The sequence below is a fragment of the Ambystoma mexicanum genome, chromosome 8 (genome assembly GCF_040938575.1).
Source record: "Ambystoma mexicanum isolate Mex_15411 chromosome 8, UKY_AmexF1_1, whole genome shotgun sequence".
Lineage (NCBI taxonomy): Eukaryota > Metazoa > Chordata > Amphibia > Caudata > Ambystomatidae > Ambystoma > Ambystoma mexicanum.
The window spans coordinates 289,147,831-289,170,431 of NC_090929.1; the positions used below are offsets into that span (position 1 = coordinate 289,147,831).

Below are 22,601 nucleotides of genomic sequence, written 5' to 3' on the forward strand. Positions count from 1 at the left end.
CGTAACAAAACATTTTTGGGAGATTACCTTTGTGGAGGTAACTCCTTTACGACTTCTACAAAAAAAGTTTCCCGAAGCTCCTGGTTCTGTGGCCAGAACCATATGGCTCTTTGTTCTGGAGTGGCTGGCTTTCTTGTTCAAGACTCTGATTTAGGCTGCTCTTAAACACCTCAAATTCACAATTCAGACAAAACATCCAAAAAGCATTTAGAGTATAATAAGCATCCATTTCGGACCATTTATTTTGCTTTTCGCAAGTTGTAGTTATAGCATGTTTTTTTTTTCTGCCGTTGTCTGTTACGATCATCACAATACATTCCATCTCAGTGACTTCGGTCACTTGACAAAATCCTTGTGCCTAAAAGCTTGAGTACAGTGTAGAAATGTTTGACCATAGCACATAGTGACCCATGATTTAATTGTGCCACAATTAATGCTTGATTGTAATGTCTCTATCTTTCCTATCTCCCTGGCATGCTGTTCAGGATATTTGTTTGCATGTATGAGGTAATGAGTGTCCAGAGTATGGGATGCCGTGTGAGTGCGCTGTTTTCCCTGCGCTACTCTAAAATTCTTTAATACAAAGTTATGAACCCTCCCAATGATATGTAATTTGACAACCTCTGAAGTCTGAAAAGTAGATCCGCACAAGCTTGACATGTGGCCAAATGTGCACCTGACCTGCAGAGGAACTGTCCTGCTGTTCACAGTTACCAGTTTAATTGTATCCACTTCATGGTGTAATTTGCTTTCTGACTTTGAGAACATTCAGGCATGTAATTGCTAATTCTACTATAGCTGGTAAGCTAGCTCAGTGAGTTGAGCTCTCACTGCTACAATGTGTCTGATCTGCAGGTTTGAATTCCAGCAAGGCCAACTCAGCCTTTCATTCATCTGCGTTCGATACATGAGTACCAACACAGGTTGGGTGATATTGTATGTACATTTGTCCAATATAGAGCGCTTCAGCGTAAGTGCCATATAATAACACATCATCATTTTTCCTTGGACCTCTGCTTGCATTCACAGTAATTTGTTAATGTGGGCTTATACACACTGGTATTAATGATACAGATGGTGATCCATTCTTGTATGAAATGTATATATTACAGTGATATCGTAACCATATTTTTCGTAGTGTACTTAGGATAATGCTATGTGATGCCAGCTCCTGTTTTGTCAAGGGGTGAAAGGTTGTGTGCCATCACTTCCCGTGATGTCACTTTGGGGTGGGGTTAAATGGCATCACTTCCGGTGATGTCATTAGAGGTCAAGGGTCGTGTGATGTCTTTTCCGCTACTCCTGGTATTTTGGTGAAATGACGTCCCTTAAATTTCCCCCATTTTTTCATTCTTTTGTCTACTCCCTCCTCCTGTCCACTACATCACTAGGATCTTCAATGTGAACTTTGGGTTTAGCTGTGAATATCCCCTGGTATATTCCTCCCTTTTTTCTAGGTTTATTTTCTAACTCCTCCTGCTGCCCCCAACCTCACTAGGATCTGGAATGCGATGTAAGGTTTCAGCTTTGAATAGTCCCAAGCACCCCGTCTTTTTTCTCTCTTCTTATCGATGCCCACTCTCTCTTCCTCCTGCTCTTCACCTTTAACAGGATTTGTTAAGCATTTTACAAGTTGTGCTGAGGATGACCTCCCATGCTTCATCCTTTGCGTCCTCTGCCCTCCATTGCCTGCCTCACTGCAACTTACTATCTCTGTCAACCTCCTTCCTCCAACCAGCGCCTCCTCCTTCTCTGTCACTGTGATTTTGTTCATTATAGGCTACAGCATTAAATAAATAAATACATGAAATTAAACAAATAAATACTGACTTGCACTAAATTATTATTTGTGAAATCAAAATTCATGCAAATAGCCCAACGGAGTACCTGTAGCATGGAAAGAACATTACAAAACAAGAAATTATTTGTTCATGCAAGAGTCCAGCCTCCAAGCACAGGTCTGGGTACCAAACCCCTGATACTCGCATTGTCTTGTTTCCAAGACATGTGAGTAGCCCCCAAGCTATCCTCCCATTTACCTTGCATGTTATTTTGCCTTGCTGTCTGTTATTTGCATTGCCTTGCATTGTATTATGCCAATTTGTTTTATTAAAAATTGTTTTCATTACTGGTGTCAGTAATCATTGCATTGGGTCCATTGTCCTCTGTATTGATGGATGAATAAAGAAACCATAGAGGAGCAAGTAAAAGGGCAGAGCCTAGAGCATGGATGTCCAGTGTTTACCTGAAGCTCAACACCTCAAAGACTGAATGCCTGCTGCTGACCAACAACACAAACCACTCTGACATCGAGACCTAGCTCTCTGCTATGGACCTCAAGGGCTTCACAACCCAGCTTGCCACCTGCACCTTGGGTTTGACATCAACAGACACCGCTCCTTCAAGCAGCACATGAAATGGAAGACAGAAACGGCTTGGTGACAACTTTCTCTCCTGCAAAACATAAATCCCTTCATTCCAGAAAACAACTTCAGATTGCTCCAAGCAATGGTCCTCTCCCACCCGGATGATGGTAATGCCCTTTTGGAAGGCCTTCCAGCAACTACCCTGGTACCCCTGAAATGTGTCCTGCATGCTCCAGCATGACTCCTCAAAAGTCTCAGCAAATGTTACCACTTCACTCCAGCCCTCATCAAACTGCACTGTCACCTTCAAATTCTCCTGCATCAATTACAAGGCTGTCACCCGAAGTCCCAAAGCTACCTTGCTGATTAATTCAGCATCTCCAAAGGCATATGGTCCACCAGAAGTAAGGACTTGTGTAGAACTGAACTTGAGCTGGTGTAGGAAGAAAAGAATGAGAAGACAGACCTTCTCTGCCTAGGCCCCAAGACTCTAGAACCTCCTCCCTGTCAACCTGAGACCCGCCCTCTAACATCACTGTTCAGGAAAGACGTTAAGACCCTCCTTTTCAAAGAATGGCTCGTTCCTAATTCATAGATCTTCACACCCTCCACTCCTCACCCTACCTGAGACTGGGTGTTCTGCTCCTCACTATTACCTATGCTGTTTACTTGTAGATCTTTTGATGCCAAGCTCCCCAGTCCCTTGTTTCTCTGCTTCCCTCATACTGTTCTCCCCTGTGATTGTAAAGCACTCGAAGGTAGGTCTGCAATCAATAAATATAATAATTATAATAATAATATAGGAAATTTGTTCCGCTGTGTTTTAATAGTGATCAAGGTGTTGTTCAAAGAGTCTTTACTGAAGTGGTTCTTTTATTTTACACTGTCTGTGCAATGTAATATTAGTCCCAGAATAATAACACAGACTGCAAATGAAGAGATGAAAATGAAATTGTACAGTAAATAAATAAATAGTAACAATAAAGACATTTCGATATTTCAAACGTCAAAATAATGAAATGTCCAATTTTACTTTTTTCTTTAAGTAAGACATTCAATATTTATAGTTGTAAATTGTATTTTTGGATCTTGCAGATTACTTCTGTGGGAACTATCTGCAGGCATAATTTAGTAATCCTTATTTTTAATATATACAATGACCCCTGTCAGGGGATGGAGGGAGCCCTCACCTCGACTCCTTTCCTCTTTTTTTTGAGCAAGGACACCCCCGCCCCTCAACCCTCCTCACCTTCAGCGGTGGCAGCAGGCGTGCCACGATGAACGTAGCAGGGGGACAACACAAGGAGACGCCGGAGAAGGAAACCGCACAGCAGTTGTCTATATAAAGCAAGGGATGCCACAAACGCAGCAATATTGGCCGCGGGGGGATGCATCAGTGATGTACGCGGCACCAGGGGGTGCCGTCATTCCTAGTGGTAAGGGGTGTATCAGCCACTTTACACCCTACAAATTGGAAAATATTCCCAAAAAATTAAAATAGGGAGTAACAATACTCCCTGTAAAAATGGGAAATGGACACATAGAAGCGTATGCCCCTGCTTTTACCCAAAAACTTCCATGAATGTATTTGGACCAGAAGCTCATGTAGTACCACAGAAAGAAACACCTATATTTATGGAAGAGGTCAAATGTATCATTTAATATGCATGAATAACTTGGTGCAAAGAAGTAATTCTCACAAAGTAATTTCTGTTTTAGAATTGAACATATGTTTACTAGTTTATAAACTATACCCATTGGCAATGGGAGTAATGTTTTTACTTCCTAAAAAATCATTTTACTGCCAGCTTTCAAAATAGCGAGTAAAATACTCCCACTTCAAACTCTTATCTGGAGCACTGGGTGCCGTAACAACGATAACACCTGCGCGGTTCCGGCAGACCTCATCTGATGGAGCCCGCGCAAATAGGGAGCCACCCACTAGAAAATTTGTTTTAGGAAATAAAGATATTTAAATAGGCCTTACCCCTCTAAACCACAAGGGATTACCTTTATATTAAAAAGCCTGAGAGAGGGCCTGGAGGAAGAGGGGTAACCAATCCCCTGCAAACTTTGTCAGCTTGTATGCCAGGATTGCATGAAGAGGGTGGGGCTTACGAGTTATGTTAAGCCTCTAAAGGCCTTCCTTTGACACACCCCTTGGAGCCAATTAAGTCCATTAGCCACGGTAAGTATCCAATCCTGGGAGGGGTTGAGGTATATAAGTAAGTGTGTGTGTGAGGGGCTTGGTGTGGGTTAATTGGTTGAGGACAGGAGTGATGGAGGACAGAGGAGGCAATAGCGAAAGGAGTGCAGATGCCATTATAAGGAGAGGGCCTGTGGAGTGTTTGCGTGGGAGAGTGTGAGAAGTAGAGTAGGAGTACTGGAGTGGCAGTGGTAGTAGCGGAGGTATTAGTAGTTGGCAGTAGAAATAGTAGGTAGCAGGAGTAGCACAGTAGCAAATAAGTGGAATAGGCAGTTGATTGGTAGTTGGCAGCAGTGGGCGATAGCGACAGTTAGTGAGTAGAAGCATCAGTCGACTGACAAAGTAGCGGAAGGAAGGGAAGGTAGTAAAGGGATAGGGATAATAACAGCACAAATGGTAGTAGAGAAAGAGTAGTAAGAGTGACATGGAGCGGGATAACAGGATTGGTCGTAGGAGCAGAGAGAACAACAGAAGAATAACAAGAGGCCATGTAGTAGAGGCAGAGAGAACAGGGAAGAGAAGATAACAGCAGAGGTATCAGTGGATTAATAGTTGGAGATCAGATTGATAGTAAAAGCAGGAATAAGAAAGGAAGTAAGATCAAAGGGGTGAGGTGGAAAGGCAGAGTGAGAGATTGGAGGGACAGTAGTACGGCCGGAGCAGAACATCTAAAAGCCATTGCAATCAAAGGTCAGGTAAAACCATGTGTGAAAGACAAGAGTGTGACATTGGGTGAAAGAAGGACCATCCCTAATGACTCCCTTCGAACACTACGCGAGCCCGGTCAGGGAAAGACTGGAAGGCCCTCTGGGGAGTCAGCCATCACTTTAGGGAAGCCACTAATAGAAAGTGGTTAGAACATCAGACATTTAGGGGTCATCATTGGCAAGAATATTAACACCCCTATTTGGTACGCCTAGGTTAGGGAGACGGGGAAAAGACTGGGGAAGTGGAGATAGAGAGGGACAGCCCTATCTCCAATCCTTAAGACCCGAATATACCGTGAGGAATCTTAAGACTGGAACCCATTCCATCTGTAAAGGCCCAATAAATACCCTTGGAACTACTCTGGGAGTCAGTGTGGTTATTTGTGGTGTCCCATCCTGTCATAGGTAGGGGACATTTGCTCATTAAAACATAAAAGTGATTGATTGGACAATAATGTTTCTACTACGACTACACTACTACTACTTGTACTACTAAAAATAATAATAACGAGAATAATAAAAATAAGAATTATGATCTGGGTAGGTCCTGCTAGTATTTAAACTTTGGCCCTGCAGGTTGAACAGACATGTCAGAGGTGAGTGCTTAACCTTTGAGCTGTCTTGCCCAATGTACCAATATTTGAAAATTACGAAAATGGACATTTAAATCCAAAGCAAGAGCAGGCTCCAAAGTCATACAGAAATGAATGCATCTGGTCAAATCATGAAAACATACACGTTTTCAAAAGCAGCACTGTCCTACTGAAGTGAGGCAGTTCTGTAGATCGCAACAACTCATGCGGACATGGATCTAAATAGCAATGCAGAGATGTCTAAAGCAGTAAGAAGCCATGTTCATGGGTATGTGATGAATCCGATGGTGTAATTCCTCCATTCCCTGAGTTAACCTCTCCTCATATGGTCAGGGCATGGCAGCTGCTACCTGATCCTGAACCTGGGGACAGCTATATGAGGGAGGACCACCGATGTGGAGGTGAACCTCTGGAAGATAGGATGGCATCATTGGGGAAAGCCACATGAGCTCCATTCCCTTCTAGGGATGTTTCCACTGTTCCCCAGACTATAATGGCATATTGTAATACTCCTTCCCAACTCCCTACTAGATCTACTTTAATTTCCTCCCAAAATCCCATAAGAGACCATATACTGACTACTGGGATGAGGAAGAAGTCAGGAGCAGTGAGGAACACTCCTAATAGAGCCTGTTATCCACTTTCTCAATGCCATTCAAGAGGAGGAACCACAGCCACAGACAAGAGAAAGAATAATAGATTAATGATGATTACTAGGACTGGGCATACAATGTAACAATCTAGTTGTTGGAAAAAGAATAACCGAACCAGGAACTTTAAAATCAAGTCAGCCACAGCTGATAGTAGGAAGGAGAGGAGAGAGCTGGAGATGTGGGTCTGCCAGATGGCCTGCAGCAATGTAGACACCACACTGAAGGAAGATACGCTGCGGGAAACGGCAGGGAGGCAAACTTGACGTCAGGAAGGCGAGAAACAGGTACCAGCCGTTCACCCCGAGAAAGAAGAAAATGGTGGGAAACATGCACCAAAGAAAGAGGCACGGTAGTAGGACTGCACTTAAAGGAGCGCACACTGAGCCAAATCAGTGAAGTAGATGGAGACAAAGCAATACCAAAGGCAAACGGTAAGCCAAGGGAAATTAAAAGGGTAACTGAGTTGCCACCGTACAGAAATTATTACCTAGAAACACTAGAGAAAGAAAGTAACGAAAGCGAAAGGAAGCCAGAAACTACAAAAGGGCTTAAATCACATAAGGGGTATGCTGGATGGTCAAGCAGGCTATACTGCTTCATAGAAACAAAGAGAGAAAATAAGCTGGAAGTCATTAAACAAATAAAAGCATATTTGTGGCAACCAAGTTGTAAATAGGTCACTTAAAATACTATCTGAGAAAGAAAGGCAATGTGCTGTGTAGCAAAGTCCCAGCAAGAGAGAATACCGGGTGAAGTCAAGTGTATGTGTTCTGTAACAAATTCATGGCAGAAGAGTATACCAGGGAAGTTAAGTTTAAGTATTATGTAACCAAGTCCTGGCAGGAGAGTATAACAGGTGAAGATACATGTGGATGCAAATTATGATGTATTGCAAGGATAGTTCATGCCCTTGAGAATTATGAACTGTAAGAGAAGGATCTCAAGAAAGACAATATTGTAATTATAAACTGTGAACACAGTTCATGAAGGAAAACAAAGGTCCTTAAGAAGAAGTATAACTTAAGGATTGGAGGTGAAGAGAACCCTTGGAGAAGGGAGTGATTTCCCTGAAGGAAGTGAATATTCTGTCCATGTGAAAACCTTTGTTGGATTTGAACTTTGATGTTGAAGTTTGATTATTTGAACACTTTAAGAAACAGGACACAGTACCCTTTCCACATTGAAATTACTTTAGAGTGTGAAGGACAGATTGGGATTATGGACACAGGACTGATTCTTTGTTTGAACATCTTTACACTGACAGACCCATTGGTTTTGGGTTGAGGTAGGGAAATTCCTCTTGGATTAGGGATAGGGTGGAAATTTCCAACTCCCATTCGTTTTAATAAGCGTGTGTAACCACACATATGTCTCCTCTGTATCTGTGGTATATGGGCGTTAGTGCTTTGACATGCATAACAGTGAGGGTCGCATATTTGGGGCTATTTCCCATGACAAGTAATCTTATTCTCATGTTGAACTGATGTAGAGGTAGTCTGTGTGTGCAACAAATACAGTGAAGATGTATTAGCCAAATTGATGCTTTGAGGAAAAGAATAAAAAGTAGAAATCATAGGAGAAGAATAAATAGTGAAAAGAAGATTATTCCAGAGATTAGGAGGGCAAAAAAGCAAAAGCGAGATTGCACACAAGGAGGTGTGAGAACGGTCCAGAATAAGTAAAGAAAAAGAACCAAATGTCTGAGTAGGATCATTTTCAACATCAGAAAAAAAGCGATGGTGTGGGTGACGATGCAGAGAAAATGGAATTGAAGACAGGTGGGAAAAGGAAGACCGTGAAGTGCGGCTTGAGACAGGACAATGTGAGAGCAGAGTGGGAGCTGACTGAGCAAATAGACATCAGAGTAGTGGGGAGCAAGAGCAGGGACAGGCAGCCTAACGGAAGAGATGGGCAGTAACCAAGGCCTGAAAATACCATAGTAAGAATAAGGGTTTTAGCAGCCGAGAAAGTAAGAAAGACTCAGAATCTGTGAAAATGACAGTGCTAATAGCAGGAACAAGCAAGAGTAGGATTATAATGATTGAAAGAAAGGGAAGAGTTAACAATAACACCTAGATTCTGAGAAGACAGTGAAAGAGAATCAGGATAAAAGCAAATACTTGAAGGAGAAGGACAGTCGTAAGCGGAAGGGGCAGGAAAAAGCTAAAGATCAGTTTCAGAAGGATTACAATGAAGACAGTGAGAGTGTGTAGAAATTGGCAACTGAGACAGTCATGAATAGAAGACTGAAGTGAATCAGAAAAAGGAGAAAACCAGAGTCATAGGCATAATAGTGACATAAAAAGTCAAATAGTCAAATGGCTGAATAATGGAAGAGAAAGTAGTAGTGTGTAAATACTTCTACATTGCATATAGACCCTCATTAATTTGTGTAATCAAAGATTTTCATGTGGTAAATACTTGTTTATTTTCTTACCAACATACAAGTGCTTTGGGTCAAATGTAGCACGCTTAGTGCCTGGTTTCTTTTGAAAGTTAGTTATTCACTTATGTCTTTCAGCCCCATTGTGGGCTGTTAAAGGCAGTGAGCTGTTAAAGGCCATGTCCAACCCCCCACAGCAAGGGTGAACGCCATTCGCACCCCGGGTTAATCCTAGGTGCAAATGTGTTTTTTTTGTCCTCATGAGCAGCCACTCTCCCGAGGAAAAGAAAAAATATTGCAAAGATGGGCGCCGCCGTAAGGAAAAGGGACTACATCCTGTTTCCATTTCAATGGCGGCTGGAAGACGGGAGGGAGGGAGTGGGTAAAGGGGAAGGATTGTTTCAGGGGCGAGCGTGGTGGGGAGGCAAGAGGGAAAGGCTCCCCATTGCCTCCTTACATTAACATATTTTTTTTAAATGGTGCCACCCGGGAAGGGCCTCAGGTGGCTGCAAGCAGCGGGCGTGAATTCCCCGAGTGTGAATGTTGATTCACTTAGAGATCTGCCCCATACACAGATATTACAATATCAATGTTTAACAGCCCAGACTGAAATATTTGGTTAATTTTATGCCATACTTGCACATCCTTCTATAGGTTGTAAAACATTAAGCAGTTTCATACAAAAAGACACAGGCGCTAATTTCCTAGGAACTTTTATCCTAAACAACTAGTGTAATAGCCTTGAATAAGGCTTTTACTCCATTCATTCACATCAAAGCTAATTTTCCTAAATTGTATGGTGGAGATGCGTTTCCACCACTCCCTTCCTCTCATCTATGCAAATACTACAGCTTTTGCACCAGCATGGATTTTCATCCCTACGCAAATGCTGTGGTTTTCTATGGAGTCCGACAGCTTTTTGCATCAGCAAAAAGTAGGCGGGCTTCATAGGAATCCATTGTGACTGCTGCATGTCGTGTGTAAATGGCAGGAAGCGTTTACTTCATTTGCACAGCGTACTACCAAAGAGCAGTGTACAAGCGTGTTTGTTTCCTTTTTGCCCTCCACTTTTGCACTCTGCCATACAAATGAGGAATATTTGGCGGCAAGGCATGGCTGCACTAAAGTGCAAACTTAACCGGTCCCTGGCTCCACATAATGGAAGACTCAAAAAATGGCTCCGCCGTGGGGCTATTTTTCAAAGCCTTGTAATGCAGAAAACAGATGTAATAGCAAGGTGTAAGCCCTTCCCCCCTCACCTTGTACACTTTGGGATATGTTCATTTTACTTGAAGGTGAAAAATGGGGTACGAAATGAAAATAATGTTTCTGCCTCGTCTGTCTTCATGGTTTAACGCCAGCATGTCTTTGAGGCTAGAGTTAAACCGGCATATTCCAATTGTAAATGTCATCCGAAATTCATTAATTTGAAGGCGTTATTTAACATGTTTTACGGAATGGAGCATGAAAGCAAGGAGCAAAGGCGATTTCACCTATTTGTACTCTTTACTTGTGCATACTGTTTTGCAAAAGTTGAACATTGCATATAGGGCACTCACCAGCATGTAAGTGCTAACATTGGCATGCCCCTGATTGCAATTAACGCCCTTAGTATAAGGACCCCAACGTCTCATTGAATGCAGAGCATTGAAAACAAACTATTCAGTAAATTAAATGAGCTTTTAATTAGATACCCCTGAATAAATTGCTAACTTCAGCCTACAAATCTGAAGCTTTCTGCATAAAAAGCAAATTTCCGCATCCTTACTCTCTTGCATATCTATGTGTATGTACATACCTTCAGTGCTGGAAATGGAAGGTATTTACTGTGGGATCTCACCATCGATGGGGAGTGGGCTGCGGGATGAGGGGCATGATGAGGGGATTGGTCTCACAAACCCCTTACATAAACCTTTGCCTCAGAATACTAACCATGAACAACTGGACAATAGCTCGAGAGGGGTGTTTCCTATAATGTAGCGGCCACAGGATAAAGATTGCACACCATTTAAAACTGAAAAGCTGTACCTATTTTGTTCCTGCAGAGTACAATCCTAAAGCCCGACTTGGGCATCATTTAAAGCAGTTTGAACAAACTGAACCAATTGAAAGAGCAACTGGATTTTTCTGAATCCAAGGACAGGGTAGACATGGTTTACCAGTTCTCAGATCCAGGAGAACCCAGCTCCAATCCAGGCGTGCATACCATGTTTTTTTCACCCTTACCCTTTGCCTTTCTCTCCTTCCTTCTGCAGGTGAACCTGGTGCTGAGCGAGGGCAGGTCCCTGGGACTCATGATCCGAGGTGGGGCTGAGTACGCCTTGGGCATCTACATCACCGGTGTCGACCGGGGGTCGGAGGCAGAGAGTGCTGGACTAAAGGTGAGTGTGTCACTTACATGACCACAAGATGGTATCCAGATTAGAGACCGCTCCTGCTTTGTCCTATTCCAAAACCATGATGTGCTTCTGAAATGCAGGACAATATGAGCTGAGTGAGTCTCACAGAAGGGGCCAAGCTTATGGTGGCAGACTAGCTACATGGAAATTAAGGAACTCTTTTCAAAACAGGGCCTCTGAAAGACTTGGAGGGAGTGGGAAATGGTAATGCTCCAGTCCTTCCGGCCTTAGTCTTCGATTTCCCCAGAGGCCCTCCTGCTACTGCAACATTCTGTTTCCTGCACTATTTGACAGCAATGACATAAATAGCCACACACTGTTCACTTAGACTGGTCTATCATCTTTATGCCTTCTCCATGGATATGGAACAGGATAACTAGAAACAAAGTCATAATGATGTATCGACCCCTTCCAGTCCGGCTTTCGTCCTGGGTGGGGGACTGAGAGTGTGCTGGTCTCGGTTCACGACGATCTGACCAGGCTGGTTGACAGTGGCAGGATGGGAGTCCTGATTTTATTGGATCTCTCTGCGGCCTTCGACACTGTTGACCACCTCACTCTAATATCTCACATGGTTAAGATTGGCCTGGCGGGTTCAGTTCTTGCCTGGTTCACTTCCTTTCTGGCGGAGCGTAGTCAGACGCTTTCTCTTCTTACTCCCACTCTGCCTTGTTTCACATTGTCTGCGGTGTCCCCCAGGGCTCTGCCTTGTCGCCAAAATTGTTCAACATTTATATGCAGCCTCTTCTGATCCTCATCCGCTTCTTCAGCTTCCGATGCTATGCCTATGCTGACGACACCCAGATCCTGGTACGTCTAGATCTCAACCAGGCTGAGGTGTCATCATGTCTTAGTCTCTGCCTGGCAGCCTTGGGGAATTGGATGAATCAGAATTGGCTAAAGCTTAATGGCGACAAGACGGAGGTTCTTGTGGTTGGGGGCCCCCCTTCCTTCACTGTGGACCTCAGCCTTCTGTCTCCCGGCACTGGGTGCCTTTTCTGGCACCGGTGGAGTGCCCAGGTGGCAGCTGTCTGCAAAGCTTGACACTACCATCTGATGATTCTTAGGAAGGTCCTTCCTCTGCTCCCCCCAAAGGTTTGGTAACCGGTGTTCGCCGCCCTGGCATTAAGTCGCATTGATTAATGTAATGCGCTATATCATGCCCAGCCTAAGAGCCTGATCCATCAGCTTCAGCTATTACAGAACCTGGCGGGTAGGGTACCCATGAATATCCCTTATAGGAATTATATAACACTGGTTCTTCGCTCACTTCACTGGCTGTCGGTGGCAAATGGAATTGAATTCAAGTTTCTTTGCCTGGTGCATCAGGCCTTTTATGGTGTTGCTGCTAGTTATCTTTAGGGCGCATTCTTCCATTACTGGCCCGCTCATTCTCTTCGCTCCGGCTCGGCTTGTCTGCTTACTGTTCCTTCTTCCCGTCGTGTTAGGATCAGAGATTGTGCTTTCTCAGTGACAGCGCTGCCTCTTTCTCTGGAATCCACTGTTAACTGACTGGAATTCAGACGTCTTTTGAAATCCCTCCTGTTGTAATTAGTTTCCTGTGCTCTACCTTCACTCGTCCGAGCGCCATGATACCCTTGGGTGACAGTGCGCTCTACAGATTCTGTTAACATAACATGCATGATATGTGTCCCTGAAAAGCATTTTGGTGACTGCTACTTGAAGTTATCCTACTGTCCACCTTCTATGGTGTGTTGGCCATGTGTAAAGTGCACACTGTGAATCAAATCCTCACAAGGAGAGGATGAACAGCCTGCTCTGAAAGGGTGCTATACAGTGATTTTAATGAATTGAGAATAACAAATCACTTTAATAACAAATTCAAAATAACAAAAACCTATCGAATTTTGTGTAAAAAATATATATGGGATGGGGTAAGGGATTAAAATGGGTGGGAAGGGGCTTCGAGTCTGGTAGCAAAGCAAGGGAAACAGTGAGCTTGGGGGGGGGCCAAATTGAAACACCCCAAAAAATTGATATTTTTCCGTTATCTTTCATTACTTAATAAAGTTTTCATTATTGGTTCATTCCTTATTATCACATGGAACTGAACAACGCATCTGGAGAGCCACAGATTGCAGATCCCGGCTTTAACAGGAAAGAAAAGAGAAAGAAGGAGGGAACATGACTGATGTAGGTGCATGAGGCATCACTTGGATCTAAAACAGGATCAGTTGGTGGCAGTAGGAGATGGTATCCTGTGATTTTAAAGAAACAATAATATATATGTTTTTTAATGAAGCAAAGTAATGCAAAAAATATATTATTAAAAAAAAAATATATATATATATATATATAGGGGCGGGGTATGGGGTTAATACAGGTGGGGAGGACTTTGGTCGGTGTATAAACATATGGGAATGGAGGGGTTGGGGGGAACCCCCAAAATAAAAAATAAAGAAATTCAGTGATTTTTTTTGGTTTTGTAAAAAAAATAATTCTCTAAAATTATTTTCGTTAAAATCACATAATGTTGGGGACTATGTGAGGGGTGTTTATTGGTTGTGGTGGGAGGGTCTTTTCCAAAACATTGTGCAAGTCTGTTAAGGTTATCTGAGGCTCTTTTGAGAGCTATGTGATTTATTGAGTTTATGTGCAATTGGCAGCTGACTATGGCTCTCCTATGACTGGGTTTGATGTGCTTTGTGAGTATCTGTGTGTGAAGGTTCGGAGGTTGTATGAGGATCGGGAGACAGCTATGTGATCATTGGCTGGCCTCTGCACAAGGATCTGTTGAAAGCTGTGTGAAGGTCTATTGAACATTATATGAGGATGTGGTGGCAGATGTGTGAACGTCAGCTGGAGGATTGTCAAGTTACCTGTTGGAGGCTACATGAAGGTCTAATTAGAGGCTTAATGAGGAGAATGCAGCAGTTGTGTGAACATCGGTTGTAGGTTTCAGAAGGATCTGTTGGATGCTGCATGAATGTCTATTGGAGATTATATGAGGATGAGGTGGAGATTGTGTGAATGATGGCTGGAGGATTTTCAAATACCTGTTGGAGACTACATGAAGGTCTAATGGAGGCTTAATGAAAACAAAGGGCAGTTGTAGCAATATTGGCTGTAGGTTGCATGAGGATCTGTTGGAGGCTGTGTGAATGTCTGTGGAGATATGAGGTTGAGGTGACTGTTGTGTGCACATCTTTTAGAGGCTGCACAAAGATTGGTTACAGGCTATGTGAAGGCCTATTTGAGGCTTCATTAGGATTGGGTGGCAGTTATTTGATGGGCTGAGTGAAAGGCTATTGGAGACTGTATGAGGATCATGTGGCATTTGTGTGAACATCGGCTATAGGTTGTGTGAGGATGTATTAGAGTCTTTGTAATTTGGGTTTTAAGGTCTGTGCTAAATTGAATTAAGGTGGGTGGATCACTCCAGCATCTGTGTGATTTGATTAGAAAAGTTACCACCTCCCTGGTGGATAGAGGAAGGGATTTTGAAATAGTGGTTGTCAGAGCATAGGTTCCTTCACTGGGTTTAACACTCAGATCTTATGAAAGATATAAAGGATCACACAATGTGTTCTTTATTAAAGCTTGGGTATCTGGCCTTTTAAACTGGAGATACTTTCTGCTATTGTATAAAGAGCACAATCTCCAAAATTCAGGACATGATCGAGCTAGCATAATTAACTCTTTGTAGATCCAGACTGCCAGCTGTGGTTGGAAGTCTGAAGTAGACAGCAGGAGTTGCAATAGTGGAGACTTGGGACATACATATGGAAACCCATTTGCTGCTCACGAGTTACAGAAGAAAGTTAAGTGAAGAATCAAGAGTGAAATCCAAAAATGTAATCAATGGAACCAGTGAGGTATTGATTGCAAGCAATGATATACAAGGCATTGTGACGAATCCCTAGATGTGGTACCCTCTCCCATGAGGGGGAACCCTTCTCATGTGGCCAGGGCTGTGCAGTCGCAGTCCAATAATCTCTGTGGGGGTTGAATGGGGAGGGATACCTCTCATGCGACGACATGGAGGGGAGAAAACAGTATATGGATACCCTTATTAAACCCCCATACCCTTACACACACCACAGGGTAACATAGTCCTTACCTCTCCCATATTATGCTGTATGGTAGACTACATGAATATTATACCATGTACTGAGACAAAGAAGAACAAGGGCCATCCAATTGAACATCAAAGCAAAACTACTGAGAGGACGAAGAAGCGCAGAAGAATGATGAATACCACGCAAGCTTTAACAGTGCGGTCTAGTCAATATGGACAATTGAGAGCAGTGTGCGAGGAAGTTCGGTTGGCAGGCGGAGTGAGACACTAAGAAGGGAGTGAGAAGGAGAGAAGCTGGCTCTAAGGAGAGAGACCGCTCTCCATGCAAGCAAGCAGAAGCTCCTGAGGGAGACGTGAGGAAGCAAAGTTGCATCCCTGAAGCCTCACTTACCACTGCCAGTCCACAGAGAAGTGCCTGAGGACGGCGAGCGAAGACCAACTCCCACAGCAGACTCCTGGCATTACAAGAGACCCACAGCTATAGCGTACCAAAAAACAAGGTACGCTGGCTATTGGGTAGAGAAGTAGTAGCAGAAGTTGCCTGAATGGGAGAGACCCCAAATACAGGATTAGGGACCCTGGTGGACTGGAAGGAAGTCCAAGGAAAGGGGGTGACAGAAGAAAAGCGAGTCTGAAACCCGCACCCATATGAAGATTGCATCCAAGGCAATCTTCCTCGTGGCAGTATCTGCGAGGTGAATGTACCCGGTTTGCTACACAGGCACAAAGAACAGAAATAAGGGTCTTGGACCACCACACACAAACAAATTGTATCCTGTGGGATCTTCCTAGCCACAGGACCTGGAAGGGTAGTGTACCAGGTTGGCTGTGACTGTAAGAGACATTAAAACCAAGACCATTGAAACCAATCCTGGGGAAGACGAGCTGAGCAATAATACTCTCACCCATACTAATCTTTAAACCACAGTGTCGGGCAGGTTAGTGAAACAGATTGACTGTGAGAATTTAAGAAGAAAAGGGGAAGGAGCATATACCTCCTTAAACTGAACTGAGAATCGAGACCTCTTGAAGGAGAGTGAACATTGTCACCCGCCAGGAGGAAGGAACCCCTCTCTTGGCAATACCAGGCGCCGACTGTGATATGATTAAAATGTGTGCAAGTGATAAACCCGCTGAGCTAACTATACTATGCATAAGTGTACAGTTTGCCAATGCAGGATGGGGGTAACAGGTTGTGCATTGCGTGCTTGCACCCTAGCAGTGTAGTGCTTAGACACTAGCAGAATGCAGGGCTTGCTCACTAGGTGTTAATAGCAATGCTTGCATTTAGCCTCCACTGAGACACTGTGTATTTGTAAGCGCTGCTCCACCATTCATGGTAAAGAGGTACATGTTTGCACCAGAAAGTACAAGCTGATGGGCAAACGGATAAGACGCATTCCAGCGAACCACTTCCTTGCACGGCTGGTCTATGAGATGGTAGGGGGAAGGAGGAATGAGCAGGTTGATGCCTGCCAGTACTTACTCCTAATTCAACAATTTAGCAAACATTCTAAAAGGTTTACATCACACTTAGTGACAAACACACCTGATAAAAGTGTACAGGCACATTTGATGGACAAGGACTCTATAGTGGGTTTTGCACCGAGCACATGCTAATGCCCTGGATTTTGAAAGCCCCTTGTGGCAGTGCCATTTGCCACATCTCACTTGTGGCCTGAGTACCCGAAAGAGAGCGAGAGGCCAGTCCAGTGCCTGAGAGGGATGGAGGCCAGTCCATAAACTGACCGGGTCCTAGGCAGTTGGCATTCCAAAGGAACGCAAGACTGTGTTCCAAATATCTGTAACTTACTACTTGCATATTTCCATTTATGCCAAATGTCTGTGTTATCAACTTATTGTTAAATAAATGCCAAGCTTATAAACTTGAATTATTGTCTTTTTAGCGTGAATTCATGGCTGTACCACAAGAGCCGAACTTGTAGCAGGATTTGTGTGTGCACTTGTTTTGGGGTGGTTCCAAAAAACCTCAGCGCACACCATTACCGTACACCAACAGCCTGCAGGACCAAGGCTGTCTATCTTTTTGGAGTTGTTTTGCACCTTTTGAGAACCTTTGTGTTTTGAGCTACAGAGGAACTATTGAACTATCAAGAAGAAGAAGAACCTCCCCACTCCCCTGCACTTAGGTTTGAGTTATTAGTGTGAGGGTTAGAGTTTAGAGTTTTGACATGATAGTGGACATATTTGTTTTGGACATCCTGACTGACCAATTAGAACATTTTTGGTGAGGCAGAGAAAAATCCTTTTTAGTATTAGGGTTAGTGAGGCATTTTCCCAACCCTCCTTAAGTTGGATAAAAGTTTGATAATCAAAATGCCACCCTTGTGTCGGTCTCTTGCTTCTGAACCTTTACAGCATCCACACCACAACGGAAGTGGGGGCACCAATAATATGATTAGGAAATATTGGATTCCGCTGGATCCTGAAGTGACATCTAGTTCTTGGTAGCCATGAGGCAGTCTCTGAATCGCAAAATGACCACAATCGATAACTTTAGGCAATGACTTGTTGTCTTCTGCCTTCTCTATCTTGTCCTTCCTTGCAAGGCTTCCAGACAGGCTATGGGTGCCACATAAAGTGCAGTAAACATAACATAGAAGCAACTGTAGGCATTGCCTAAATCCTTTGCAAAGATAATAGCCACTGTGTCTGTTATCATCTTTAGAATGATTCACTTTGGTTTCAGCCAGTATAACACCATTCTATAGGTTTACAATGAAAAGGCAAACAGGAATCTTATAAATATCATATCAGCAATTCTAGTGGGGGCGTGTAGGCTGTACAATGTTAATTTCCTATAACATGACTCATTTTATAATAATGTGTTTTATTGAAACACTTGCACTGCTTTGTTGTGTCAGTTTGTAGAAATGTAAATAACAAGTGTTCATATTACCCACCTTAATGGCACTTAGAGTATCGATGACCTTGAAATATAAAAGCCTGAGTCAGACCTTCCTTGATTCAAACAGGTGTCTTGCAGGATGAACACAGATCTCAATATTGACATTTAATTCACTTAGATGTCGTATTAGTTCTATAGGAAGTTGTCTTAAGACAACTAAGAGAGGCTGTTTGGTTTCCTATGGGAAACCACATAGCAACACAATGGAATGCTATGAAGATTTATGTTGGAATCATATAAGAAAATCTTTAAGGAAAACCTGCAGGAACATTCCAATAGGAGCACTTATAATAGTATTGGGGATGTAACGGTATACTGATATAGATACCGTGAACAACTTAATTGAACTATAATAACCGTCACGTTGTTTATTCCGGTATGCCATTTTGGGGCCTGTGGCTATTAAGTGAGCTTTTCAATCTGATATGGAAAGGCTGCAGTAAGCAAATGATGAACAGTCTGGATCTTGCACTGTGGGATGTGGCGTCTGCCAGTGGGGCCTTGTTTGGCAGACAAGAGCATAGGGAAAGTGAGGCCACATTAGTAAACCCAGCTTTGATGCTGTGACCGCTCCCTCTCTGTGATCAGTAGAGTCGGGTTAAAGATCAGCCGATTTGTAGTTTTCCCACCAATTTGAAAAATGGGGAACTACGCATCCTAGAATTGAAAGGGGGGATGAACTGGATGCCCTTCTGATGCATGTCCGTGAAATTTGTTATCTCTGTAGAGTGTATGAACACTGGGCCTATCAGTGCTTTGGGCTAGTATATAAACTTCCCCCACCCCCACTGTCCTCCGTGTAGATTTGCACATTGGCATTAGAGTTGTTGCTTTGCTTGATCCTTCACCTGCCTTCTGCATATGGCACTGGACTCAAGCAGGCAGGACAGATTCTACATTCAATTTGAAGTATCCAGAGGAATGGGGGTGAGATATTTCTCAGGTCTATTCTCGATTTGTGACACCACCCATGAAAGCATTCCTCCGTCTCAACTCACATGACAAGGGTCCTAATGTGCTCAGACCTGGGGAAAATGGTAATGATGGGGCTGTTGTGAGGTGGTGGTCTAGGCCATATTTTTGCTGCTATGTATTTTAACTTTGTCATTTTCCAAATGTTTTTGTGTCACTAACTTTAAGAAGGTGAATGAACATGTATTGCAAGAATCAAGAAAGAAATCAACATCGCCCACTGAACGCTGTCCTGTTAGGATTACATGGTCAGTGGTGACTCCAACATCAGACCTTCATAATACAATAGGCAGATGGCAAACAAGCTATAGTGATTTGATCAATATGCAACCTTTCGGTGAGTGTGTGTTGGCTATGAAATTTTGACAAAAGAAACAAAACAACATGGGTTTTCAGACCTCACATGAGTGACTTTTCTCCCTTTAATGGGATAAAGCATTATCAAAACAAACTTTTATGACTGATCGCAGCAAGGGGTCATGATGCCCATGCCATGTGGTTCCAAAATAATGCAGGTCGAGGCCGATTTTCAAAGCGATGATCTGTGACTGAGCAGCACACTCATTGCTCAAAATGTGCATTTTAACACTTACACTAGTCACCCTTTCATTCAAGGCGATCCACGAGTGAGCACCATGAAAGACCAAATCTGCAGCTGCCCTAGATTCCTGGAGGATCAGCTAAAAATGTGCAGAGACAAGTTTCAAAATGCTGACAATTTAGGACATTTATGAAAATATTTGTTAAATTTGGTTAATTCCACCTGCTATACCGTGATAACCATGATATACCGTCATTTGGCAAGAAGGTTATCATACCGCCATAAAACCAATACCCTGACACCCCTAAGTAGTATTATAAGTCTATTTTATAGAATGTGCCTACTTTTCACCTAGGGATTTTCTAGAGTGCAGAGAACAAGCCAACTTTGTGAGTCTTTTCTCCCTTTTAAATAGCATGTGATCTGGGAGGTGGTCCCATGGCAGAAAAGGAAAGTCTGCACTGAAGTGAGAGTTTGGTCTTCAACTTGTGGCGAACAAGCTGTGCCAGCGCTTCTGCAGGTGCGAGGCCCATTCTTGTTGACCAAAGGCGAAGACCTAGAAAGTGCATTCTGTTTTCAACCGTTTGGGACCTCCAGGAATCCACATCGCGACCAAAAGATCAGCTGGATCTCGGAGAATGAAGCTGTTTGCAGTGAAGAAGACAAGGTCATGGCATCACCAAAACTGAGAGGATGATGACAGGTGACATACATGGGAATGAGAAGGAAAACCTGGCCCATGACTGAGAGCAAAGCCAGATATTCCGCAAAACGCTACATACCTCTGCAGAACACGAAGGAGTGGAGTGGGAGAGGAGAACCGAGCAAAGGTCCAGCAAAGCACAGAGAATAACCCTCGGATGAGCTGATGTGAGGAAGATCATGAAGTAAGGCCACAAGTAAAAAGAAGGAGTTGGTGTTCTGAGAGACAAAGCCCAAAAACACCATCAGAGTCAACATTTTAAAGATATTGATTCTGAGGAAACAGCATATTGCACAATTTGATTTGCTAAGAACATGAACAAAAGCCATGGAATAAAGGTTGAGGCTGGGGTCCAAGATCTGTAGCACAAAAGAAGCTTGACAAGTAAACATTTGGGAGACATTCCTTCTGAGGACGCACTGCATGTTGGGAAATTGAGTCATAATTCCCATAGCGCTGAACTGAATAACCTCAGCCCTTTAAAATGAGTAGCAATTACCCAGGAGATGGATGGGGATGCAGAAGTTACTCAACATCAATAAACAAAATGACTCAGTTAATTGGTAAAAAGGATAACTGTTTTATTTTCAATTGTCTAAAACGGGGAGCATAACGAACATCAACGAATTCGCTTAATCTTCTCACTCAACAAAATTCATAAAAAACAGTACTTTTATATTCAAAACTTTTCATCATTGACGTTGACCTGCGTCACTACCAACGTCATCCTACGTGGCAAACTACAGAACCTATTACTATGATAGGCTCCGAGTGAACATTTACATACACAATCTATACTAGTATGTGATGGTAAGTGAAAGTGATAGGTTTCTTAACATCTGGTGGGACAACTAAGCCCTTCCCTCAAAATGGCTACTATGAACATCACTAAATACACAACGTCCCATTGGATACACAAAGTATAGGCCCTTAATTACGCAGTCCTCTACAATTGTTTGGCACTCTAACCTTTGTCAGTACTTTTCCACCTACGTCTAGCAGCACGCAGATTGGACTTCCAGGTGCTGGGGAGCTCATCTTAACCCAGTTCCCCACCAATTAACATATCAATCTATCATAACCTCAGTGGTCAGCGTAGTCAATTAGGCTTTGAAGTTCGGCCTGGAGTTTGTTCTCTATTGCAGAGAATCAGGGGAGGGAAGGCAGCCTCTGCCCTCATGTACAGGTGTGAACATCTTGCTCGTCCAACTCCACCCTTCCACGTGACATTAGACCATGATTTCGAGCTTTTACTCTCTTTAAAATACTATTTTTTAATAGACCTCTGACGTCTTTCGTGTGTTGTTCATGCCTTCTGAACAGGAGCTGTTCTTTCATACGATGTTGTATCCACTGCTAATTAACTTCATCCTGATAAGACCTTGGCTTCTTGGCTTGACTTCATGGTTCATTCAGCCTCGTCTTTCCGAGATTCATTTTTTATTCATGTGTTATCTTTCTGCGCCACACTGAGATGAGGCCTTTCATTTCCAGCCCAATTCTGCTATAACACGTACTGGAAAAGTCCATTGTTTATTATTAATGCATGTATGTATATAATATTGCATGCCACAGTCTATTCACTATACAGCTAGCCTTAAGAATACTTTGTCTGGTTGCGTTGCTTTGCATCTGTACACGTGTAAACTAACTTAATATCTTCATCCATTTTATAGCATAATCTTCTTCACCTTGATCCCAAGATGTCACTTATCCTTGATACTTTCTTGATGCCTTAAAGAATATCTGCATTCTCTGGTCTCTGCATCTGTTCTAGTTACGTCAACTCTGCTCTATGTGACGTTACCATTCGTCTTGACCATTCATTTGCCCTGCTTCTTCCGGGATTTCATTCAAACGGCAATCATATTTTCTTGTATGCAGGTATGGTTTCCTCAATGTGAACCTTGTTTCCAGGATTCTCTTATATATCAGTATTTTCACTGGTACCGCACCTGTCTCACATCCGGGCTCCCAACATATAGGCAATATAAGTGAGGTGGTTGAGATAGGGGTACCTGGCTCCTCCTCCTGTACAGAACTTTGAGGGAAATTCAGGCTGAATGAATCCTGCATGTTAAGACACTAGGTCACATACTAAAGTGAGTGA

At 43.1% G+C, this 22,601-nt stretch overlaps 1 protein-coding gene across 1 annotated transcript in view; it reads left to right on the plus strand.

Moving 5' to 3' along the window:
* The window catches only part of WHRN (whirlin), a 1,326,895-nt gene that overhangs the window by 782,847 nt on the left and 521,447 nt on the right, over positions 1-22,601 (plus strand). Inside the window, exon 3 of the mRNA XM_069609683.1 lies at positions 11,164-11,289. Coding sequence (XP_069465784.1) covers positions 11,164-11,289 — 126 coding nt within the window. The remainder of the gene's footprint in view (positions 1-11,163; positions 11,290-22,601) is intronic.